A 27225-nucleotide genomic window follows, 5' to 3' on the forward strand; every position below is an offset into this window, starting at 1 on the left:
ATTAAGCTGTGAGAAGGAAACTCTTTGACAGTTGGTCAGAGCAGATCCAGATTTGATTCTTCTTGTGATCCTACACATACCTTGTACAAAGTAAGCTTTTAATAAACATTTTCACAATGAAGTTAGCTTTCTAACATGATATGCCAGTAGACATACTGACAAAACCCCCGTTTACAGAAAAAAGATGAAATTTAATGACGACTTCCGGCTCACCCCCTGGAAATTCTTAACTTTCTGGGTAACTCCTTTTGGATGAGCCTTACCTTTCCCCTCCCCCACTCCAATTCCTTCCATCTTTCCCATGGATTCTGAAGCATTTCTGACTACTTCTGTTTTCTAGGAAGGTGCTCTATACTTAAGCCACATTCCCCTCCTCACCCCCCACCCCGCCCACCCTCTCACTACTTGCATTTTCTTAAAGAAAAAAGAAGCATGGTGATTAACTGTGACGAGAGGGGGCCAAAAATATTTGAGGTTTGAGCAGACAGAAGGTATGAAACAATCAAGTGTGGCAACTGAGAATTGAATAGAAAAATGAAGTGTGACTGGCATGTACCGCTGAAAGCCTTCTTATGTGTGATGGTTATGTATTTAAGACAAGCCAAGTTATCATGGTAGTATTATTCTTTTACCATATTTAGCTGTTTGGATTGCAAGTATATACCAAACATCAAGTTTAGTCAAACAAGTATGGAGAGGCAACAAAGGAGATGAGTGTGACAAGTAGGGTGAAATTTTAATGTTGGATCATGAATTTTAAACCAGATAGGCTGGGAAGTGAAGAAAAAGCAGATGGATGGAAAGCCCTTTGGAGTGAAAGAACTGGCATTGAAGTAGCAGAGTGAATGAGGTGAGAAGGTAAGAGATGGTTTTGGAAAGCAGGCTGCTTGATACTAAGATTTCAGGGTTACAGGTATTAGCAATGTCTGCTAATATGGCCATGGATATAGGTCAGTGTTCTGAGGTAGATCGTAAAAGTCACAGAAATGAGGTATGAGGTGGCAGAAAATGTTGGAGGTCTGCCTCAATATTCATTTTCTCTTTCTCTTTAATAACAGAACTTTGACTTTAACCTTGACGCATTGACTCTCTGTATAAAGATATTTTTTAGCCTTCCTGATAGCTACATGTTTGTGACTAAATTCTTCCAGTGAGGTCTAAATGGAAATGTTATAAGGAACTTGTGTTAAATCTCCTTGAAAGAAAAGGGGCAAACCTTTCTTCTTACATTTCTCATTTCTTGGGACAGTGTCCATTGAATGGCTGGGGCTCCAGTTGGCACCTTGGACCATGAGGCAGCTGAGGACAGTAAAGCAGAAAAAGCACCTGTAGAGCTATTATCTCAGGACTGTATCTCCAGACTTTTTTATATGAGAGAAATAAACTTCAATCTTCTGTAAGCCATTGTGATCTGGACTTTTTTGTTAAAAGTAGCTGAACCTAATCCTAACTAACACAGGGGATTGGTGACTTTATTACTTGCATGGATGTTACAATCATCTGCACATGCAGTTGTGGCCATAGAGAGAAGCATTGAAGTTAATGCTGAAATCTTCACTGGAGGAAGAGATATGCAGGTCTGGAAGGAACTACAACCACAAGAGGTGGTACATGCTTCAAAGGGGCCCAGCAGTTTGTGAAACCAGAGCAACAGCAGGAGGATCTAAGGCAGCATGAGGATCAAGAGAGACATTTGCTCCACTTGCTTTCTTGTGTTAAGATGTTGACTTTTTAATACTTGTGTTTGAGGAAATGAGTTATAGACAAGCACTGTGTCTGTAACCACAATAGAACATTGGAGATATGCTGAATGTCATCAATGATCTATTTCAGAATATTTGCTGGAAGAACGTGTGCCCCAGAGGCATTATAAAATGTTAAACTCCTTTATGACATGTCATAAAAGCATTATTCACTATGTGATTTAATCTTTTAAAAACTCACTCCTGGACTGGTGGATGGTTCAAGTGGTACAGTGCCTGCCTAGCAAGCACAGAGGCCCTGAATTCAAACCCCAGTACCTACAAAAATTAGAAAAAAGAAAGAAAAGAAACATCACTCATATTTTTTACCTTACACATAAGGTATATTAATTCAATTAATTTACCAAGGTCTTTTGCTTTGTTCCAAACACCAGATTAGGCACTAGGAACACATAAATTAATCACAAAGTATCTGCCCCAAGGGGGTTTACTAGTTCAAAGAGAAAGCAGGTGAGAGAATGAATTGTTATAATGCATTATGATAAGGATATTCATCAAATACAATTGAGGAATACACCATGTGTAATGAGAGCACAAAGGAAGGCCTCCTATTTCATATTGTCTTATCAGGATGCACTTCCTGGAAGAGATAGCTAATGAACTGAATCTTGAAGATGATCTTACTCAGCTGGCAAGTGGAGAATTTGTCAAGAAGAGAAACACAACACAAGAATGCTTGCAGAAATAAGAAAATACGTGGCATGTTGGGAAATTCCAGTAGGCAGTCTGGAGAATGCTTATATACTGTATTATTATTAGCCAAGGTAACAAGACACAGACCCAGTAGTAGGTAAAATTACTTTGCTTATATATGTACTTGTCTGTAACATCCATACATTTTACTAGTGAGGATTACAAGCTTTAGGTCCTGGGCTACAAGAAAGAACTTTCCAAAGTAGTTTTAAGAAGTTGGGGTTTTTTTGACCTTGTATCATCACTTTTCCCTGTGTGAATTATACTCTCTACTTAGCAATGGAAACAAATTGCTATAGTAAGTTATGTATGTTTTATTAGATCAACTTAATTTGAGAGTAATTGAGGAAACACATAATAACTTAAATGAATGGTACTAACCAGTATTGTTCTTCCTGAGAGAAAATTAAACTAGATTGTAGTGCCAGGTCATATCCTGACCTAAAAGAATATGTTTCTGGGCTGAAGTTGTGGCTCAAATGGTAGAGTCCTTGCCTGGCCTGAGGCCCTGACTTCAGCCCCGACTACTGCCAAAAAAAAAAAACCCCAATAACTTGTATCAGTATGGACTCAGGTATTATCATATTTTCTATAATAATCCAATACTCAGTTATATATTTTATTGCTCAGAGTTTTCCACTTTGACTGTTGAGACCACTTTCCAATGGCTCCTGTGTTCCTTTTATATAAACTATTCAGTTTGTTTCTTGAGCACTTCTTTACTCTCTGGCACTAGAGTTAGAATTAACATAATTAGAAACATGATTACAACCTTTTAATTAATTATAAGAGAAAAATGTATAAATTGATAAATATCAGTACATATTCATCAATAACTAAGGCTTTATATGTTGAATTGTTTTCTGTTCAATGTCCTACTCATAGCTTACCTTCAGTTTGCTTTAGAAATCAGCCAGTGTTTTTTGATAGCATTATGTAGAATGAGAGTCAAATCAATTTAAAATTACACACTTTAAAGAGGAACCTGGATTGGTATAATAATACCACTATGATAACTAGAAATTATAGTATTAGAGGACTTTTAATTCAATAAATTCATATGCCAAAAGAGAGGTGATTTTATATTGTAAGAGAAAATCAGCTGCTGGGATGGCTCAAGTGGTAAAGCACAATACCAGCTGTCAGTTCTATAATTCTCAAAAGGTAAATGAGGTGGAGAGGCAGAAAATTGCCCAAATAGTTATGCAATTAGGAAGAAGTTTTAGTCTTAACCTACTAATTCTCTTAGTTGTATTTGTAATACTCTAATGTGGTTCGTTCAGTTGTTCAGGTTTATCCTATGGTTACGCCATTGGCAGCAATTCAAAAATTTGCAAACATGTCCCTCAAAAGCTATTTGTGAACATACCCCTGCCTGCAATTTCCAGCCCCTTTTCTTCATGTAGTTCAGTGTGCCTGACGGCTGATACTTAGCTAACTTCTCCATGAAACAAGAAACAAAGCAAAACCTCAGCAGATGAGAAAACAGAATTGGCAACAGCAGTCCTGGGAGGTAAAGGCAAGTTCCTGCTGTCCATTTCCTTTGCTCTGTGTTCCAGAACTTCACCATATGGCATAAGAAAAGCTGGTACAAGGAGAACACTCCCACATATATAATATCAATTCTCAGCAAAGTCATAAATAACCTCTTTGATTCTTATTACATTGAGTCTATTTGAGGGAAGGGAGCAGAGTTAGAGAGTGGGGAGACAAATCACATTTGTAGAACCTACTGCAACAATTGACACCTACTTATTTCCTAAGCTAAAGCCTTATTGGATCATAATATGGGAACTAAGAGATTTCAAAAATATAGGCCAGCTCATTTAAAAATCCCAAGTTTCTCAATCAAATAGAACCCATTGGTACATGATAAATTAATCAAATGACCCATGAGCCTAGAAACTTGAAAGTAATTACTTTATTAAGAAAATAAAGATGTGTTGCTTAAGGAAAAGTTGCAAAATGTACCCATTATTAGATACAGCAGTGAACAGCACATAAAATAAACTGCTTTAGGTGTCTATATGTGTTATCTTAGTTATATACAATTATTATGAGATTATTCTCCTATCTCTGAGAAAACATACGTTTAGTTAGGATATTAAAAACAAATGAAATTGAGCTAATCAAAACCCAAATGCTTTCTGATAGAGTCACATGGAGTCAACCACTTTTTACTGACACTTGACTAAGGTACTCACCTTAATATTTGATAAGCAACAACAAGCATTTCTTAACCATGTACCATATGTCAAGAACTCTACTCAGGACATAGAAAGATGACTAAAAGTGTATCTGAACTCACAGTCTAGGAACAATTGGACAGAAAAAGTGGTGGGTCGAGAGAGGAAGGGAGATGAGTCAATACAAACAAAAAACAGGTTTCCCTGTGGGAAAAAGGAAAGAGGATTATGTTCTTGAAGAGAAATAAAAGTACATTTCTGGGCAATACGAAGTTGACTGTTCAATCTTGTTATCATCTGGAGGCATCTTCAGCGAAAGCCAGGGCACTGACAATCTGACAACTAAAAATAAGCCATAATTAGAGCCAAGAACCCCACAGCTAGTAGGAACCTGCCCATTGTCATCACTGAAGCCATGGAGTTACTCTTTTCGACTTCTCTTGTCATCAAAGGCTTTCGGATACGATCTTCTGTGGATAAGATAGTTTCTCGAGCCCCTTCCCACTTTCCAGGGCCCTGTAGACGATACTGAGCTGGAGTACAAGGTCCCACCAAAAGCTCTAGGGCCAGCTTGGGGTCAGTAAAGGCCAGCGACAGTAGATTGGGCCTGACGCCCACCAACTCAGCAATCTCTTCCATGGTAGCTACATAGTCTCCCTGAATGGTATGGCGTTGGCTCTCCACATACCTAAAGCAGAGAAGAGAGAAGCCGTGGAATATCAACAACAGTTCAGTCATCTCAGCAGTCAATCAATGCACTCTCAGAATCAGTCAGCCAACAAATCAATTATTCAATGCTTTCTGAGTACCTGCTTATTGACTTGATACTGGGCTAGGAACTATGGAAAACAAAGATTACAAGACATTTGTCCTCCACCTTAAGGACCTTATAATGTGCTGGAGGAGATGAGACAGATACAGATGAAACAGAGGATATATGGCTTCTGGTAAATATTGTGGGGTTTGACGGCTAAATAAAATGTAGAGAGAGGGAAATTAAAAGAGGGCAGTACTAGGTCCTTGAAACATGTGAAAGGTACAGATAAGATGAGAAAAATGAAGATTACTACAAATCAGGTCAACAGCAGAGTGAAGGAATAAGGCAGAAATGGGCATAGAATTATAAGCAATAGAATATTAATGGTGTCGCCTACAGTAGTGGAAAACAGGGATGGATAGAGAGTGGACAGCCAGCAGAGCCCGAAGCAGAGGACTCTGATTTTAGAGAGAGAACTCACCACAAAATTTCTCAAGCAGGGAATCCTCGATTATTTTATGAGGGCATGCTAGGGGATGCACAGAACAGGGCTTCCCAGGGCCAGTGTTAATTTAGAATCCTGAAAGGCTAGAGAGGGAATCTTATCCCACAAGAGTAAGTGACCTTACAGGTGGAGCCAGATGAAATGGTTCTATCAAGGGCAGATTACAAGAGCTGAAAAAGCCTTTTTGGGGGGAAATTTGCTTAACAGGGATATCTGTGTGGAAGGAATGAGATCTGGAGAGCTAATGACAGACTTTCACATTTTGTTTTGTTTTGTTTTAGTGGTAGTGGGTTTGAACTCAGGGCTTCAGCTTGTGAGGCCGGTGCTCTACAGCATGAGCATGCCTCCAATTACTTTCTATAATTAAAATAAAAGAAAGAAAAATGGGACAGAAAGGAAGTAAGAGAAAAGTCAAGCCAAGATAATTGAGAAGGAGGAATCAAAAAGGACTGGGGAAAGTGAATAAAATGAACTTAAGTTACAACTGTTTAAATGGAATTCCAGAGAAACTGCCAAGTTGTCAAGTAGTCATTTATTGAAATAGTACTAGAGTTTATAGGAGAAGATGAAACAGGAAAGAATTTGAGAACTTACATTTCTGGAGGTTATTTTGGCTGAAGCAGTTGTAGGCATGCATTTATTTATCCTATAGTAGTAGGACAAGAGCTAAGTATTCATAGAGGTTTCATAAAAAGGGGTTCAGTAGATGGGTATGATGGCACATGTCTGTAGTTCCAACTACTTGGGAGGCAGAGAGGAGGATCATGGTATAAGGCCAGACTGGTATAAAAGCACATAATCCTCCCTGAAAAAATAAATTAAACCAAAAACAGGCTGCGGGTATGGCTCAAGAGATAGAGCACCTGCCTAGCAAGCACAAATCCCTGAGTTCAAACCCCAGTATCATGAATAAAAGAAGGGCAGGGGTCAGTCATGACCCCTGCATGACAACCTGCAGGGTTGTCATGACAATTAAATAAACTCCATGCATGTGGAACATTGAATGTATGGACATAGTTGCCCCTCAATTGAAGTTAAATTTTTTTCGTTGGGCTCTATTCACATTTATAAGGTGGTTAGACAAAGTGAGTCAAAGAAAAAAGGCCAGGGAAGATGAAATTAGTTAACTACCAGAAAAGAAGAGAAAGAAAGCACTCCAAGTAGGAAGTATTTACAAGTGCCAGCCTCTTTAGTGCATGGAAGGAAGCAGAAGTTTGTCTGGATGACCTTCAAGAGAGCAGCTTCAGAAGCAAGGAGGAGAGTTACAATGCAGGGTCTCAGGAGGAGCACGGGATGTAGAAACTTTACTGCAAGAACTTGGCAGTGAAAATAGCAGAGCCCCTGGTAAGGGTCACAGGGTTAAATAAACCTTATTTTACGTCCTCTGAGGTACAGTTGTCCCAGTTCAATCCCTTCCTCTGGCAGCCCTACAAGCACTTCAAGTAATCCTCCCCAAATAATATACCTTATGTTCTCTCCCTGTCCTTTTTCCCACTCAACTTTTCTTTTAGGCCTTAAGCCTAGTCTTTAAACAATTTTCTTAATCTTTTCTTCCCCATTCACAGGGAATAGCTCTTCATTCTATTATCACAAGATACTATTCCCTTTTCTATCAAACTGTCCTCAAAATCCTTAAAGTAAAATGGGAAAACAATATGTAGTGCACATTACTGTTCTCATTAAGATACACGGAGGAAAAGGCAATTCTGCATTTTTCTGGGACAAGTTCTTACCTTTTTGCCATTTCCTCTTGAGTCTTAATTATTTCTGTCATCATTTCCCTTTGTGAGGGCAATTTCTTTAACCCTAAAGAGAAATTAAAATTTTAAGTGTAAAATTACCTCAGGAGAAACAATAATCTTATTAACAATTACAATCATATTGAGAGTTGAAAGAATTATAGGATAATTTTCCATACTCAGGAGTTATAATTCATTGGAGTACCTTCTCCTATTACTAACAAAATATGGTACAAATTGAGCCTCCCTAATGTGAAAATCAGAAACTTAAAATGCTCCATAATCTAAAATCCTTTAAGTGTTGGGAGATGCCACAATTCAGAAAATTCTACTTCTGACCTCATATGGCAGATCATAGTCAAAATGCAGGCTCTCTGTCTATGTTTAAAGATGTATATGAAAAATAAATTAATTTCATGTTTAAACTTGGGTCCCATCCTGAACATATCTCAAATAGTCAAAATCTAAAACTACAAATAGTCAAAAATCTAAAATCTAAAACAGGTCTCCTAAGTATTTCACATAAGGGATTTTCACTTTAATGACTAACTCTATTCTGCTTTGTCTTTAGAAGATATTGTCCTACTCTGCTTTCCAACAATATCTGCCTCCTCTCTAACATAGTCTTTCATTTGCCAGATGAAATAAGGACATGAGGAAGTGATAAATGATCTTAAATGTATATGAAAAATTAGGGCTGGGATACAGCTTAGTGGTCTCACTGGTAGAGTGCTTGCCTAGCATGCGTGAGGCCCTGGGTTTGATTCCCAGCATCAAAAAAGTAAAGACAAAAAAAAGAGAATATGAAAAAACTGAGGCACAATCAAAGGGCAGGGGAGTTGGAGATATACCTTTCCTGGTATCTTGATAACAAAGAGTGTTTTCTTTTGATTTTATTTTTTGTAACCATACAGAGAGAACGAAGTAAAAATAAACTCTAAATCACATTTTTGTACTAAAGTCCTATGGAAAGTAAGTCTCATTTTCTAAACTCAGAATAACCAATCTTGTCTGGTAAATTTAAGCACTGATACACAAATAGTTCCAGTAGTAGTAATTTACTGCCAAGGACACAACTAGACAAAGATAGAATAGTATTTAAGTAAAAATAAAACAACTATTGCTCAAACAACTAGCATTATGTCCAGATACACAGACATTGTTTCTAACCATAGTTAGATTTTAATGCTTGACTGGCCTTGACACATGAAAACAACTGTCACAACTCCTTTAAGTCTTACTATCAGGCTAAACATAAGTTCCCACAGGACAGGTTTCATGTTCTCTGCTTCCTCGATTATCCTTTTCTGGGCACATTCCACTGACTATCCTGGTGTGTCCTCAGAAAACATGGGATTCAGAAATTTGACAATCAGAAAGAGGCTTCTGTATTTTCCCTTGTGTCTTCTCATTTTAGTCATGGGAACTAGGATTTGTATTTTTAAACTGCTGGAAAAGTGGCTCAAGTGGTACAGTGCCTACCTTGCAAGCATGAGGCCCTGAGTTCAAACTGCAGTACTACCACCAAAATGAAAAGTCTGTATTTATAAACCCCAATGAGAAAACACTGAAATGCTTCATTTGAGATTAATCACAGGTCTTTTGGATGCTCAAGAAACACATTTTGAGATGTGATTTTCAAGTTACTTCTCATCAGTGTTACTTTTCTTAGCTAGAAACAATTATGAGGAGGACATCTATTTCTTGGTTGTGAGAGGCAGTCATTCATTTAAAAAATCCATACTTGTCAGAAAGACAGGAAGACAAAGATGTGTACAATATTCTGTGATACCGCTCTTTTTCAATTCATTACCTCTGTTTCTGCAGTGTTTCCTTGTTTAAACATGTTTTGTTTTGTTTTAACCATATTTCCTATGTCTTTCCTTTGTGTCTTGCTCCCCCTGCATGTATTCTCGATTTAAATTCATGGCCACACCACATGGGCAGAATCTTTTCTCTGCCTCATCCCCAACCGCCTTTCTGTCACCAAATCCTTTCAAGTGTACTTGTAAAATTTCATTCAAGTTTATTTTTTCCTGTTTCATTAGATGCCACTACCTTGGTTTAAAACCCTCATAAGGAATATCTTGGATTTTGACCACTGGCTCGTAACTGACATATTTCGCATTTCACTTCCCCCTAACACATCTTCTAAACTGCAATTTTGATTGGATTCCTCTCCTTCCATTTAAAAGCCTTCTGAAGTTCTCTATTGCCTACATTAAATGCAGACTTCTTGCCGATACCCAAGAATTTTATTGATATTGTCTCCATGCATACGTATAACTACATATTCCTTATTTCCTTGTAACATTATTTTCCAACATTCTCAATTATAGTTCCAAAACTCAGTTCACTCTGTCATTCCCCCTAACTTTGCATAAACAGTACTGGTTTTTTTCTCCTGCTATGGTCAAGATTCCCTTGTCCTCTTAGAAAACTCTGTTATAGTTGTAGGAGAATTGGTACTTATTGCACGGCTCCATTGCAGGTCCTCTACTGGAGTACCTATTTAATATACATTAAGTGCTGAGTGAAACAAACACATTAAATGTCTGTTTACTTGTGTGTCTTCCTTCCTTGACTTTCTGTAATCCTGACTTGCCCTTGTACATTTCATTGTAAAGACTGGCCTACCAGTTCAGTCCAGGTCTTTAATGACTGGAAATTGGCCAAAGTACTCCTTCAGTTGAGATCTTCAGATGTGAAATTTCTACTACAGAGTTTAGATATTCATTCATTCAAACCAAACTAGTATTTGTTTGAATAGACATTTATTAGTTACCTCCTATGCTCTAGGCATTAGTCAGGTGTTGGAATACAGTCAAATAAACATGATACTTTTGTTTAAAGAGGTTTCAATGTGTTACAAAAGGAAGGAGAATATATATATGTATACAGGCCTTTTCTTTACAAATAAGAAGTAAATGGAGGACATACTAAGAAGATAGAATAGCAGAAGCCAAAGCTACTTGGTGAGAGTCATCCAGTGCTTCTAGAAGATTGCAGGGTATGTGGTAAAGAACATGAATGTTGGGCCTGAAAAAGCCAACAATATCCAATTTGTGGATGAATCTGCATGTCATCCTATGACACAGGGCCTTTGGTGATCCAAACCATTGGTATAACTTGATATGGTTTTTGCAGAAAAAAATGTTGCTGAATGAATGAACTTTTGTAAATGTTGCAAAGGATGCATCATGTTGCATAAGCCAGGCCCAGAAAGACAAGTATTGCATATTTTCTCATAATTCAGAATTTAGATTTTAAAAAAGAAATAAGAGGGGCTATGTGAGAAGAAGATTGAGGTGGGATGGAGGAAAAGAGAGACTAATGGGGGGTTAATATGATCAAGGTACATTCTATATTAATAAAACCTTTTTAAAGGGGATTCTGACTATTCATTTTTTCCATTTACTAGATGAAAGCTGGAAAAATGAGTGCTAGGCTTCTGGTAGCTTAGGAAGCTTGGCTTTCTGTAAATTTTCCCTAAGGCTCCCTAATCCCATAACTGTAATGCAGATTCTTCAAAGTACTCATTTTCCCTATTCCTCTTAGCAGTTCATTTGGCCCTGGAAAAGACTCTCCATTGCTTAAAATATACTAAGATGCTGTGACTTGAACCAGGTGTGGTAATTAATGCCTGTGATTCTCAGAAAGCTGAAGCAGGAGGATTGAGATTTCCAGGCCAACCTACAACTATGTAGGTAGAAACTGTCTTTGAAAAAAAAACATGCTGCAGCCTGTTTTAAAGAAACTTTCTCCCTTACTTAATGGAGCCAATTAAAAGATGCACTTGATATAATTAGAATAAGCAAACCTAATGGGTTACTCATATTTGATTGCAGGTCCAGTGCTCTCATATGACCAACTGAATAAGACAGAAAGGAATTGAGAAATTATAGTAACCAGGAAAGGTTTTGATCTATCAACTCTGAGACCATTGCTTGTTTTATACTTTGCTACAATGAAGGTCTTCACTGGAAAAGAGAAAATTTTAATTCCAACAAAAATTCTGAATAGTTTTAAACATTAGTAATGAGAGCAAATTTTATTACACCGATCATAGAATCAAACAATTTCTTCTTTAAAAGAAAGCTAAAGGGTCATGGTTCCTCTGTTCTGAAGCTTGAATCTACTCCACTCCCTCTGGTCAAACGGACAGCCAGTCTGTTGGCATTCTTTTTCTATTTTGCTTAGATTACTCACAATTTCAGAGGCAGCCCATTCTGTCTTGAAATGGCACTGGCTGAGAGGAAAATCTTTTTCTTTTGTATGTTTTGTTTTTTAAGTTAAACTGGCATTATGCAACCTTTAAGATTTCACTCCTTGGTTCTGGTTTGATCCTTTGAAGCTATAGTAAGAAAATCTAATTTTTCCATAGGCCATTCCTTCAAATATTTGAAGGGAAAGCTCCTATCTCTCCCAAATCTTAACTTCTCCAGTTTCTTTGTTCTTTAAATCTTCAAGTCCCTTGAGCTATTTTTATCTTCTCCCCTTACTCAAGGCATTCTAGCTTCACTTTTTAAATGTGTCTTCGGGACTGGATGCTGGTAGCTCACTCCTATAATCCTAGGTATGAGGGAACATTTGTCTCAAAGAGCTTATTACCATGCCCGGTTTGAAAAAAATTTCCCAGGTGATTTTGATGTACATCTATGGTTATAAATTACTACTTTAGATTCCCTTAAAAGTCAATTTTCCAGTTCTAACTTTGTGCTGAGCACTATTAAACTCATAGGCATTGTCACCAGCTGATGAAAGTGCTTTAACATAATTAAATGTGTCACCAAGTGATTAAGTAGTTGATTTGTATTGCTGCTTACCTTTAAATACTTGAGCAGCCCAGCGTCCTTGGAGCTCTGCAATGGGCATAATGGCTCCCAAGGGCTGAATTAAGCCTATGATTGCAAAAGTTGGCTTTTCCAGGTTAGGAGGGAAAACCTTTTTATATAGGGATACCTTGTTTTTGACCACTTTGACAGAATCATCTTCAAGAAAAGGAAAGGCAAAGCTATAGCCTGTGGCAAAGATAACAGCATCAATGTCTTCCTCCCTGGAGCCGTCCTCAAATATGGCAGCTGTCTCTGTGAATTCCTTCACATTTCCTTTCACCTTCACCAAACCAGAAATTATACGATTTGGCAATTCATCATTTACTGTGGGATGCTGACTCAGCGCTCTATAAGTGGAATTAAAGATGAAATTTTGAGAGTGAGCAAGAGAGAAAAAGAGGGAGATGGGGAGAGAGAAAAAAGAAATCAGTACCATGTCAGCAAAATTCTGCTTTGGTGGAGTTGTTTAAATAATATGCCTGTGGTTGTGTCATTATCCAGGTTTTATAGGGGAGGTAACAGAGGCTGAGAAGTTAAGTGATTTATCCCATGTTACATAGCATAGGACTTTAGAGTTCTATCAAAACACTTATCTATGAACTCCTTCACAATATTTTGTACCTATTCAGTTGTGTTTCCTAGCAACAGCATAGGATAAGGCTGCCTAAATCAATAAATAAACAAATGAAGTCAAGTTTCCAGTTTCTCGGTCTTTATAAGAAGCAGTCTAAATTCCTGAATCTTCACTTTAGAGAAAGAATCCTTCTCTTGTTATCTTGAGGCAGAGATACCTATCTTTTGGAATATTATATGTTTAACAATAATTCCTGCTTTGTTGAATTTAATTTTCATTGACTCTAATCTTTGGGTAGATTCTGTTTTGCAGAATTACCTCATGATTTGATCTTTCTCTTTAAACCTGTTCTTTTCCCTCTTTCCTCAAACTAGTGCTACTATCCACATAGTTGCCCAGGCCTCAAAACTATGAGCCTCAGATCTGGTCACCAAGCCTTTTCCCTTTCTGCCTTAACCTTTCCCCATAGTTTTATTGGCCCCCTGTGTTACCTGACCTATTACAGTTGTCTTCAGAGCCCCTTCTTGTCCCCTTTCCACACCATTTACAGAACGGTCATTATAAAATATATATTATTATGTCACTCACTTACTTAAAATCTTTTAATGGCTTTTACTGTCCTCATTTCCAACTTATATTTAGCAGAGCATACAAAGGTTGTTACGCCTGATGAGCCTGGAGATGTATTAACTAACCATTCTTCCACCTTTGCTACATAGGTTAGACTATTTGATGTCCCACGGCATAATACGTTTTTGCTATTCCAAGACTTTGACTTGTAATTAGACTGCTACAGCCCAGCCCTATTTATCTATCTTTTATTCTGCATAAAAATTTCAACTTATTTTGATATGTATGCTAATATAACTGGATGAAAGGATGTTGGGAAACACAGTATCCAAGTATTACCCCACTGATTAATTTTGTGGGGAGAATATCTTTATAATGGAGAAATCAGGTAGATAAAACTTTGTTACACATGATCAAATTTCACATCATTAATGTGGAATAAACTGACATCTTGTGGTTTGTGATATGATTCACCAAGAATCACTTATGTAGTAATATATGTGCCAAAAATATTTAACTTAAATATAATAAAGGAAAAATCACCATATAAGTCAAAATTTAGTCACAGTCTATAAAACAAGGCCTTGAGTTATTAAAAAAGTAAATAGTTCCATATTAAAAAATAGAAAATTATTATTTCAGATTAAGGGTGACTATAAAGATAAGTAAATGCCATGCAAGTGATTCATTTCATGATCCTAGATTTAGAAAATTTTTTAAAAAGCTGTAAGGAATGTATTTGGGGGCTGGTCATGGTGGCACACATCTGTAATCCCAGCTAAGCTGGAGGTAGAGATATGAAGGATTGCTATTCCAGGCCAGCTCAGGCAAAAAGTTAGTAAGAGCACATCTCAATCAACAAACCAAACATGGTGTTGGATCCCTATCATCCCAGCTACCCGGGAGGCTGTCAGCAGGATGATTACTAAGAAGATCGCTGACCAACGCCAGCCTGGGCAAAATAACTGAAGTAAAAAAAAAAAAGTCTGGGGGCATGGTTCAAGTGGTAGAACCCCTACTAGCAAATGTGAGGCCTTGAGTTCAAACTGCAGTACTGCCAAAAAAAAAAAATGGGGGAGCAATGGTGGAAATTTGAATATGCCAATATTTTGGATAATGTATGTTAGCTATGTTAAATTTCCCAAGGGTGATAACTGCATTAGGGTTCTATATGAGATTGCCCTTTCACTTAGGCGATAGGTACTGAGCTATTTAGCATAACAACTTAATGATTGCAACTTAACTCTTAAATGGTTCAAAATGCATTTAGGTGTGTATGCTGCTTTACATGTGTGGATCTTTCAAAATGGAAGAAAAGACAGAAAACATAGCAAGCTGTTCTAATAATCCAGGGGAGAGTTAAATGGGTATTTGTTGTATTTACTATTGTAAAACACTTTTGTGGGATAGAACATTTTGCAAAAAATTACAAGTTAGATAGAAATAAACACTTAAAATCAGCCTCTACAAATGCTCCTGTTGTGCAAGGAGCCCATTGGATATGTTCTCACTGCACACTCTGCATTTCTTCATCATATTCCACTGTCTTTCTTCTCATTAGTGGATGGAAGGTAACATCCACCTCTGCAGTCTGCCATTTATTGCTTGTGTTCAATTTGGGCAAATACCTTACTTTACCTAAGATTCAATTTTTGGAAAGTATACATAAAATAGTGCCAACCTATTGGCTTGTTGAGAGGATTACATGAGTTAATACATAGAACTCATTTAGCACTCTGCTTGTCCTCTAGAGAGTCCACTGCTGGGTACAGAGGCTCACACCTATAATCACAGCTACTTGGGAGGAGAAGACAGGAAGTATCATAGTTCGAGGCCAGCCTGGACAAAAAGTTAGTGAGAACCACCTTCCCCTGCCCCCCATCTCAACCAATAAAAAGTTGGACACAGCAGCTTGCCTGTCATCCCAGCAATGTGGGAGGAAGACAACAGTCCAGGCTGGCACAGGCACAAATACAGGGCCCTATCTCAAAAATAAATGAAAAAGGTCAGGACATAAGGTTCAAAAAAAATAAAATAAAATCCTGGAAAAGGTAAGGTATTATCATTATTATTATTGGTATTTGTGTTATAATTGTGTCTTTTTTTCTCTATATTTAATGCCTAGTGTAATGCATGGTTCACAATACGTGCCCCTAGGTTGTGGATGACTGAATGAATGACACACTGCTCTCTATTCCTATTTTGTTGCTATTGTTGGATACCGTATATCATAAGAAAATGACTAATGTAGAGGACTATGATAGACTTAGTCTTCTGTAGTTGACAAGGTAGAAATTGTATGAGTTTTGTGGTTTTTGTTTTTTTAGCAGTACTGTGGTTTGAACTTAGGGCCTTACCATTTCAGCCACACCCATAGCCATTTTTGCCTTAGTTATTTTTCTAATAGGGTCACATTTTTGCCCAGGCTGACCTCAGACTGTGATCCACCTAGTTATATGTCCCACACAGGTGGGATCACAGGCATACACCACCACAGCCTCATCTTATTGGTTGAGATGGGGTCTTGCTAACTTTTTTGTCCACTCTAGCCTTGAGCTGCAATTCTCCCCATCTCTACCTCCCTAGTAGCTTGGTTTATAGGAAAAAGCCAATGCCCCTGGCTCTATGTGTTTTCAGGGTAGAGACAGCTCTACTATTATTTAGCCTGTGTGAACAGTCATTATTTTTGTGCCTCTGCTAACCCTGACCCCACTCCCATTTTGAGAACGTACCTGTGTTTAGGCTTCAGGCCAAACATTTCATGGTCAAACCTTTGGTTCAGCCGTCTTTCCATAAATGTATTTGCTAATGACTGACCACATATCTTTGACAAAAAATAGTACAATCGAGACGAGACCAGCACATCAATAGGGTATCCACGGTTCCCCACACGATTCAGGATCCAAGCCCCTCTTCTGGTGCTGAGGAATACCTGGGGCACAAGAAACATTGCTTGCTTTTGTCATTCTGCCTCACAGTACTCCCAAATCACTTTCTTCAAAGATTTAGTTCAAACTCATTAGTCTAGTTTTTAGTGCTACACAATCTTTGAAAAGCATGTCCTGGGATTCTCTTTGCCAAACACTAAGCTTACAATTAAATGTGTATCTACACCGTGCAAGAATATGTCTCACTGTGACCCCCATAGGAATTTCTGTTCAGTGCCACTGATCTTGATCCCCCTAAGCTCATGCATTTTTAAGGTCCAAATTAAGTCTGCCTCCTCCACCAGGAAGCATTGACCTTTCAGACTGAAAACTTTCTTTCCATCCACTGAACTTCTCTCACACTTGCTACCATAGAACTCATTAAAAATCATGGAATGTTAAAGTGAAAGCAACTGGAGATCATTTAATCCACAAGATTCAGTCTTTTTTACCATTGGCATTGTTTACATTATTAATATCATTTATCATCAATAACAATTTATTTATACATACCATTTATGTGTCACAAATACATGCCTTATATATTTATAAGCTCTTAGTTCTTGACTCTCCACAGTGGAGAGACATCTTTTAGTCTCCCCAGCATACCTCCTCACTTCCACTCAGGAAGATTTGTGACCTATCAGTCACTGTGTTAGGTCCTTTCTATTCTTATCCAAGCACTACAACAGTCTCTTGAGGAAGCCACTGTTGACTCTATTATGGATGACAGGCATGAAGAGGATGAGTCATATAGCCTGAGATCACATAGCTAGTAAGGGACAGCCACATCTAAGTGACACCACAGCCTGTGCTTAAGAAACATCTTATAGATTGTCTAATGGGAAAAAGAAAAAGAAGATTGCCAGTGGAATGAGAGGTAACCACCCTGTCTTTCTATGTCCTCTGCTGGCTAAAGTCAATGTTTAGAACTGATTAAGGGTTAAGATTAAATTACCTGGAGAAACTATCACTTTTTCTACATTGCACAACCTCCAGAGGTGGTTTCCAGGGTTACAAGATTGCTTCATAGTATTTTGTCTGAGCTCTCAGGTAAAAAGATGAAAGCTAAGAGTATATATCCTTTTGCCTACAGTGCTATCAGAATTAGGTGTTTTCAATGCTATAGATGAAAGACCATGCATGCTCTTAGGAATCACATTGTTTTGTGTACAGGCTATCGCTTTGGCAAGTAAGTTGGTTACTTAGTGCCTTAATTAAAAGGATTGCTATTTATAAAATAGGGACAATATTACATCACAGGACTGTTGTGACATTTAGTGTTTTTGTAAAAGGTGTGGTATACAGGAAACACCTAATAAATGCTACTGGCTGTCATGCTTCTTCTTTCAGTGTCTCATCTTTACCTTCTTTTAAGCAAACAATATATTTACAGATCTGGATTTAGAAGAAAACAATTTTAGGGAAATTAATTAAACAATGTACTGGTTTTTTCTTTGCTGTCCTGGGATATGAACACAGGGCCTTGAACTTGCTATGCAGGTGCTCTACCTCTTGAGACATGTTGCAATATAATCTTGAATAATATTTATCTAGTCAAAAGGGATTTTCTCATCACAAAAGCATGATGACACAAGAATTATATCAAAACTTCCTTGTGACACTAAAACTTAGAGATCCATTTAAATTATTTGATCTACAAATAACTTTCATAAAAATAATTTGACATGTAAAGCACAAAGTTAGAACCCAGCTCTTGAGTTTCTTGAATTTGCCTTAATGGAGTCTGCTAAGTTGCCCTGCTGTGCATTTTCCTGGGCCCTCTCACAGATACAGCTGCCTCATCTCTATCCGTTCTGATGCTTTGTTCCTTGGCAATCCACAGTTCTGTAGTGCAGGGAAGACCCAGCTCCCTTGGAACTGACCACTTACAAACCAAAATCAAACAAGGCTCTTGCAGGTTCCCACTATCTTTTACCATAATACCCCTACACATTTTCATTCCTTTGTTGATATAATTTCTTCCTAATAAATTATGAGGTTATTTCATTGAGTAACACATGAAACAACTTTTGTGGTAATAGATAGAAATAGTACTAAGAAGAGATGTTACTGGAGCAGAGTAAGTGTCATTTAACAAAATTTTGGCATTCAGTTTCTAATTTTGAAAAAATAACTGGAAGTGTATTTGCAAAGAAACACAGCATAACTAAAGCTACTGAGGAACCACCAGGCATTCACCTATTGCCAATAGAGTTATGAGTCTGGGAAGATACACCAAAACATAATAATGGCATATCTTTTCCTAGGAGTTTGTAGTGAAGACACTTTGTTTCAGGATCAAAATCTATGCTACAGAAACCAAAACAAACAAAACATCAGGGAGATAGTTGTTGGAGAGTGAAAATCAAACTGTGTTACCTAATTCTACCCAAAGACTGGCACAAACTGTTTACATTGTGCAACATGGACAATCTTCACATTGATATCAACATTGTCCTTGGAAAGATTAGATGGCTTCTTTTTTCCCATTTGGGGAGTGAGAAGGAAAATTCACCCCCCACCCTGAGTGAGAAGTTTTCAGTGACTATAGTGTGCTTTCATGTAGAGAAAAACATAGCCCTTCTGCCAGCCAACAGATGATCCACACTCTGAATACTGCATCCTAACCACTTCTCCCAGCAATGTGTCTTCAACACATCATTCAACACTAGGAGTGCAGTATGCAGCCTTGAACTAATTCTTAGAGTGGGGCCAACTGAATGATGGAACTCTGACTAGTACCCATGGTCCCTCCACTAGTATCAATCCCAATGCTGCCAATGGTGGCAGTGAAGCCATGCCCATCTGCTCTGCCGGCACTGTGGGCTGTGTGCAGGTCTCCTACTCCTTGGTGTGTAGACTTCCTTGGTGTGTAAATCATGTGTGCATTCAAACCTGCTTGGCTGTGTGGCTAATCTCTACAGCCAGGTCCCCTCCAGAATTCCCGATGCCAATGACAATGACTCTTTTCCCAGTGAATCCCACTGGGTTCTTATAGTCTCGACTGTGGAAGTACTGTCCTTTGAACTTTTCGATTCCTACAAGAGACAAGAAAATAATTATTGTGAGATTGTTATGTGATGGATGTCATCTGTCAAATCATTTCTTGGTGGATCACACTTTTCTTTCTACTTTATTTGGCAAACTCTTATGCATCCTTCAGGATGCAGCATAGGCATTCTCTGCTTTAGAAAACTTCCCTAGGTCCTGATACCACATATCCTGGTGGTTAAGCTTATATTTTGCATGGTATTCACCTAATCTCTTGCCTTTCTGAATATTTTTGCTTATTCCCCCCCTCCTCCCTCTCTCTTTCATTGATTTTTGGTGGCACTGAGCTTTGAACCTGGGCTTTGTATTTGTAAAGCAGGCACTCTACCACTTGAGTCATATCTCTATTCTTTATTTCCTTCCCTCATAGCTTCAGAGTAGGACCTTGTGATTATAAATTGTTTATACCATGGATTTGCAGGTGCACATGTCCAAACTGCCTCAGAAAAACCCATTCTCTCTTTTGTCTTTTCATTCCCTTAGTGCCTCCTCCCATGTTTTCACATGCTTTAAGTATACATAGAATGTAGTCTTTAAATGAAAATCTAGGCCAAAGACTGGAATCAAATGCTTCAAGCTTTCATTTCACCCTTAGAAACTCAATAGTTCTGTCTCTTTGGTTGCTGAAAAATTCCTAATTCAAACTAATGCTGGTCAAGAGCTCAATTTACTTTGTTTGATCCTTAAGAAAACTAAAAATATGGGTTGGGTATGGGGACACATGTAAGCTTTTTTTATAAGTAGAAGTACACTCTAAAAAATTGATAGTATAGGACAGTAAATACATAAACAGTGACATAATAGTTTATTATCAAGCATTATATACTGTACACACAAGCACAGTGGTATAACTTTTTACAACCTGTCAGTGCAGTAGACTTGCAAACACCAGCATCACCACAAGACTATCAGTGATATTCTATGCTACAGTGTTATGAAGTGTAAGCCATCACTAGGAAGATTGTGGGAATGTTTTTAGCTCCATTGTAATGTTTTATGGTAACCATGGCACACCCAGTCCATCCTTAACCAAAATGCCATTTTATGGTGCATGTCTATAGGCAGACCTCAAATTTCCAAATTACCATAATCTCTATTCCCAAACAGTGTAGTACAAATTAAACTGACATCTTCCAGGAAAACTCCATAACTGGGAAAAGCCTTTTTCACCTTAAGTAAGACTCACCGAGACCACAACCCTTCTACCCCTCAAGGGTCAAATAAATCCCTTGGATCCAGGGTCTACTTTCCTGGTGGGGGGGTTACTCACCAGGAAAGCTTTCCAGAGGCAAATGTGCATCAGTGTGATGGCCAGTGCAAACCATGATGCCATCAAAGACATCCACCTCCTTTTTCCCTTCACACTCAGTGACCACCTCCCATTGGCCAGAAGTAGAGAAATCAGGCTTCTTCTTCACGCTACACACTGTGGTCTGAAAAGTGACAGCCACAGGGGAACTGTAACCACAACCTATGCAAAGGAAACCTCCCTAGCGTGACTCCCTACAGATCCTTACAAGAAGAGCTGGTGTCACAGGCACAATCATATTGCAGGACCCATGCAGGGATCCCAAGGAGGAACTGTTTTGTTTGAGGCTGATGTATGGGTGAGAAAATTTCTGTGAGGCAGATGAAATAAAATAGAATTGGCAAGCTATTATGCTCTAGTGCTAAAAAAAAGTGTGACTTGCTAGGTCTCTTGGTCTAATTTACGTCCCTCAGGCACTCAGCACCTGAGTAAAGCCTTGGTTTCTGCTGTCCTTGGGTAACATGCCATGTTCTAAAGGCTTTCCCCTCCCCTCACCTAGACCTTCCCAAACCCACTGATGTCTTGTTACCCCAAGGCCTGTTCCCACTGCTTTTCCATGAAAGCCTCCCTTTCCATAAGCATAGGAAAATATCTCAGTAGTTCTTAGTTATGAAAAGGAGCCTCTCTGCCTTCTGTAAATGCCCATTTACAAGTAAATATAAAGAAAGAGGTCCTAAGATGGCCATAAAGGAAATGCAAATCAAAACCACAGGAAGATTCCACCTGACTCCTGTTAGAATAGCTATCATCAAAAACACCACCAACAAATGTTGGGGAGAATTTTGGGGTGGGGGTTAGGAACCCTCATACACTGCTGGTGGGAATGTAAGCTAGTACAACCACTTTGGAAAACAATAGGGAACTTTCTTTAAAAACTAAACATAGATCTGCCATATGATCCAGCAATACCACTCCTAGGGATATACCCAAAGGAATGTGACTCAGGTTATTCCAAAGGCACCCTCCCACCCATGTTTATTGCAGCACTATTCACAATAGCCAAGTTATGGAAACAGCCAAGATGCCCCACTACTGATGAATGGATTAAGAAAATGTGGTATTTACACAATGGAATTTTACTCAGCTACAAAGAAGAATGAAATTTTGTCATTTGAAAGTAAATGATTGGAACTGGAGAACATCATCTTAAGCAAAGCTAGCCAGGCTCAGAAGGCCAAAAATCATACGTTCTCCCTCATATGCAGATTGTAGACCTAAAACAAATGCAGTAATATTATTGGACATGGATCACATGCTAAGGGGAGAATATGTAGAGGATGAATAGGGAAAGGGAAGGAAACCTAAAACTTGAAAGTGTTTGATTTTCCCACTGTAGAGGAGCTAATAAAGTAATCTTAAACTGACAGAGACCACTGTGTGAAGGTGACTGGGAAGGAGAGAAGAGATCTGGTAGAGATGAACCAATTCAAGCTGTAATACACATGTGCATGGAAGTAATGCAAGGAATCTCTCTGTATAGCTATCCTTATCTCAAACTAGCAAAAATGCTATGTCTTTCTTATTGTTGGGTCTGATAACCTGAGGCAGATGAGTGAGTATCCCATCCCTCATGGAGAGCAATATCATTCCTACATCCTGAGGAGATGAAGGCCTGCATTCCTGCATCCTAAAGGAGAGATACAGACCTGCCACAGGGCTGATGAACAAAATGCTCTCAAGATTGTTCCCTTCCCCCAATAAAGATGCTAACCAAACCAGTTCACCTGAAAAAGCCCATGAATCCTTGGCCAATGAGAAAAACCCACCTAACCCAGAGTTAGAACATCCATAAAAACCCCAGCCTTCACCTGAGCAGCGAGCTACCAGCTTCTGGGCTCCACTGAGCTTCTCTAGCTGTAGCCTTTCCTTTCTCTCTAATAAATCCTACTTTATATACGGGCTTTGGCTCATCATTCAGCTGCCTCACGAGCCAGTTCTCTGGCCTGTGAAGGCAAGGAACCTCGACACCGGCACATAACATTATTATCTCTTATGTTTTCTCTTCAAGAAAATTGGAGAAGAGGGCAGAACAGGTTCTGCCTGGAAGCGAGGAGGGTGAGGACAAAGGTGAAGGGGGTAGGGGGAAGTGGGGAGAGATGACTCACACTATGTATACACATATGAATAAACAAATAAGCAATAAAAAAACCCTGAAAAAAGTTAAAAAAATAGTAAGTATGAGTTACTCTAATCAGTCATAGAAATATCAAGAATGTATTCCCATATGCTTCTAGGGCCTTGGCAGTCATGTCTTGGTAGACAATAGGGACACACTGTGCCCTAGTCATTCTGAGCTGTGGATAATTCCTCCCTGTCATGTGTCTTTACACATGGGTGCTTCTGCTTGGATCACACTTTTCTTTCTACTTTATTTGGCAAACTCTTATGCATCCTTCAGGATGCAGCATAGGCATTCTCTGCTCTAGAAAACTTCCCTAGGTCCTGATACCACATATCCTGGTGGTTAAATGTCGTCTTCCAACTTGCACTGTGTAGCTTTCTATAGCACTCACCACTAGGTAATTATTTTTGAATAATTACAGGCATGCTACATTTTTTTCCTCATTTTCTGTGTCTTCAACTGGACTGCAAATTTACTAGGTTTTTCTTTGAATTTTCATTGCCTAATGCAGTAATAAACTTGTTCAAGAGTATCACTTCAACAAGTGACTCTAGGCTATAAGTGAGTGAATTTGGGAGTTGTCACTGGATGCTACCCTTTTATTTATTATTCTAGTTATACAGAAAAAGGCATGAAAAGCAGAACAGTCAGGAGCAGAAGTTTTGGATCTTTTGATACCTGTCATAAGATATCTGTTCTTTTATGGTCATGATTATAAATTACAGAAAAATCATGGAAGGTTTCCAAGCAGAAAAAAATAAGAAGAGATCTAGTATAATCATCATTTAACGAAAAAAATTAAGATAAATGAAGTGAGAAACTTACTTATTGAAGATTAATCAGTGGTACAGCAAGGACCATAATTCACAGTTTTGTTCCCCAATTCACTGTTCTTCCCTTTAAACCAACTTAGTTGCTTTGCTTCTTCAGTAACTTCCCAATAAGTACTTCACTGTGTTGTTGTGGTTATCACATACAATAATATAAATCATATATTGGAAAGTGTGTCAGAAAGTATAAGAGAGCTAAGCACAATAGTGGGCAAGTGTGGAACCAGAAGTTTTTAAAGTTTCCATCCCTATCAGTTCTGCTAATATGTTTTATCAAATAATGTGAGCTGAAGGCAATGAAAACACTCTGGAACATGGCTTCCTGTATCTGTAGCCAAGATATATAATAGAGATATTTTCTTGGACATTTTTCAGGTACAGAGAGGACAAAGACTGGAGGAGCTCTTGCCTGGACAACTTACAGACATGTACACATCAAGCCAATCATTACACATATAGATTGGTAAAGGAAGCAGCAGTTTTCACTTTCTTGATGACCAACTTCAAACACAAGGATGCCCACAAAATTCCCTACCTTACCTTGAACCGGATGTACTTTAGAAGGCCAAATTCTCCAGCATACATCCTGAAATACTCCAGGACCTGGGAGTTGTGCATGAAGTTGGGGTAATGAGCTGGGATGGGGAAGTCACTGAAGCACATCATCTCCTTGGAAGTATTGATGACCACCGATTTGTAAATACTGGCCCTTCCCTGTTCTGGATTGTCCTGTAGTAAATCAGAAGCACTTATGGCAACTTGAGAATTAACTTCGTGCTTTATAAATAGCCATTAAACAGTTTCTGAATGAAATGTCAATTAAACAAATTGCATACACACACACACACACACACACACACACACAGACACACACACACACACCTGCACCTCTGCCATTATTGTGCCCCATGTAGTCCCTTCCCCTTGAATCTGACTTGTCTTTATGACTTGTTTTAGACCAACAGCTTATAGTTAAAAGGGCACTGATGACTTCCAAGCCTCAGGGATAAGTAGCTTTGTAGCTTCTGCCTGGGTCTCCTAGAAAGCTCACTGTGGCAGAAGACAGAGCCACGTAAGAAGTGCAAGTACCCTGAGACTGCCATATGTTAGGAAGCCCAACCTGCACACAGGAAGAGCAGGTTAAAGGAATATTCAGTCAAGCCCCAGAAACTCTAGATATCTTTGCTCAAGTTCTAAACCTGTGCACAAAAGTCATATCAGATGTCCAGTCTCAGCTGTCACCTGGTTGTAATCATGTGAGCTTTCTATCAAGAACCACCCCACAGAACAGGTCTTGGGAGTTTCCACATGCATTGCAACGCTGCTCCCCGGAAGACATGGTACTAATGTATACTCTTTCTAGTTTAAGTTCTTATTTACCCCATTTTTACTAATACTGAATAATAGTCATTTAAATGCATAAAAATGAGGGTAGTTGGGAACATATGCTGGGGAAAGTATGTTAGTACAATATGTTCTGAATAATGTTGCAATATATACAAAAACTCTTGAGTGGTGCTCATGTCTGTAATCCAAGCTACCCTGGAGGTGGAGATCATGAGGATCTGCCCCAGCAAAATGTTTATTCGACCAATCAAAAAGGGTGTGTACCTGTTATCCCATGTAGGTTGGAATTGCTAATCCAGGCTGGCCTGGGCATGAGTGCAAGATCTTATTCATAAAATAACTAGAACACACAGAGCTGCTGGTATGACTCAAACTTGCCTGGCACACAAAATGCCCTGAGTTCAAACTCCAGTATCCCCTCCCAAACAAACAAAAACCAAATCAACAAAAACAATCTTGAAAATTACAGGGTCTCTTAAAGAAATATTAGGCATTGCAGACAAAGAGTTATATTAAGGATGTTAATATCATTATTCACAACACAGAAAAGGAAACAAGCCAAATGCTCTACAAAATACACTAAAATTTGAGAACCACTGCTGCAGATCCTTGCTACCCACAAAGTGGTCTGAGGACCAGCAGAAGGTGTATCACTAGGGAGACAGACAGGAATCCAGAACCTCAGGCCCCACTCCAGATGCTAAGACATAACTCACATTTTAGCAAATTCCTCAAGTGGTTCAAAGGCACATTAAAACAGAGCATCACTACTTTAGATGACATCAATCACCAATTCAGTGTTCTCCCCCCTGCAACAAAATTCTCTGCTTCCTCAAGGACGACCTAATAACTACCTCATGGGGTTGATGTGGTAATCTGTAAAATAATGTCATAGGAACCTCTTTTATAACTAACATCATCACAAATGACAGGTTTTCAAATCTATTATATTAAAATGTTTTTGATCATGGAAATTCACCTTAACTAATTTGGGCTCCCTCCTCCTTTTCATTACAGAAATGAAAACGTTCAATGTTTGTAGATATGACAAAACACAAAAGAGAGTGTGAGATTTGTGCACCCTCAGGCTTATTTTCCTCACATTTTTATTGAGGTATTATTTAGTGTAGGAATCCTAAGTTCATTATTCCCATTTCTCTGCCCCATAATTCAAAGTTTCACTTCTTTTTGACTGCTAATAAGATTTCCATAACTCTCTTTTCAAGAGTCTTCTAATCTATTTTAGCTATTTCAACCAAATTATTGTTTCTAAGTGTGGCTGTGGCTATATGTGTGACCTAATTACAGATTTTGGTATAGCTCCATTTCTGAGAAAATTCCTATTTCTCAGGACAGGATTAAAAACCTCTATAATATCATGTAGTAGGTAAATATTTATCCAAATGGGGTAAATAAGAACTTACACTAGAAAGAGTATACATTACTATCATGTCTTCTGGGGAGCAGTGTTGCAATGCAAGTGGAAACTCCCATGTATTTCTGAGAAAATTCCTATTTCTCAGGTTAGGATTCAAAACCTCTGTAATATCATGTAGCATTTTCCATGTTTACCCAAGTGGATAGTAAAGCCCTTTGACTTGTAATCATGGTTTTCCTGAGAATACATACAGCAGTAAATAAATGTCTAATTATGTATAGATATGAATATTTACATATAAATGTACATGTTTAATTATGTATAAATGTATGTAATTATGTAAGGATGTAATGTATGTATGTATAAGTGATGTAATTCTATATGTATGTATAAATGTATGTAATTATGTATAGGTGTATGTTAAATTATATTGAGAAAAGTATTTATACAAAAAAGCAGTAAATTTCACATAATACATAACAAATTAATGACACACACCAACATTTATTTCAAAATGATGTGACTGTGCTGTATCTACCCTTCCAGAAAATTTGTAAGGAAAACTGCAAGATCATATAAAAGTCAAATATCTACAAAAGATATCTACTTTTGTATGATTTCAAATATTAGTTATAC

The 27225-nt window shown here is 38.2% G+C and overlaps 1 protein-coding gene and 1 long non-coding RNA gene across 4 annotated transcripts in view; one reads left to right on the plus strand and one right to left on the minus strand.

Moving 5' to 3' along the window:
* The first annotated feature begins 397 nt into the window (after positions 1–397).
* On the plus strand, positions 398–5001 carry LOC141414904 (uncharacterized). Its single transcript, XR_012439868.1, has 2 exons — positions 398–858; positions 1250–5001. It is a non-coding gene; the product is annotated as an uncharacterized lncRNA (long non-coding RNA).
* Positions 4363–27225, minus strand: part of Fmo5 (flavin containing dimethylaniline monoxygenase 5) — a 30178-nt gene continuing 7315 nt past the window's right edge. Inside the window, exons 2-8 of one of the 3 annotated variants that reach the window (XM_074050584.1) lie at positions 24405–24593; positions 20874–21036; positions 19448–19590; positions 16355–16554; positions 12470–12825; positions 7638–7710; positions 4363–5330 (exon numbers count right to left, since the gene is read on the minus strand). In XM_074050584.1, coding sequence (XP_073906685.1) covers positions 4985–5330; positions 7638–7710; positions 12470–12825; positions 16355–16554; positions 19448–19590; positions 20874–21036; positions 24405–24593 — 1470 coding nt within the window. In that variant the 3' untranslated portion in view covers positions 4363–4984. The remainder of the gene's footprint in view (positions 5331–7637; positions 7711–12469; positions 12826–16354; positions 16555–19447; positions 19591–20873; positions 21037–24404; positions 24594–27225) is intronic. The other 2 variants (XR_012439867.1, XM_074050585.1) reach the window with 2 other exon arrangements.

This window comes from Castor canadensis, chromosome 12 (genome assembly GCF_047511655.1).
Source record: "Castor canadensis chromosome 12, mCasCan1.hap1v2, whole genome shotgun sequence".
NCBI lineage: Eukaryota > Metazoa > Chordata > Mammalia > Rodentia > Castoridae > Castor > Castor canadensis.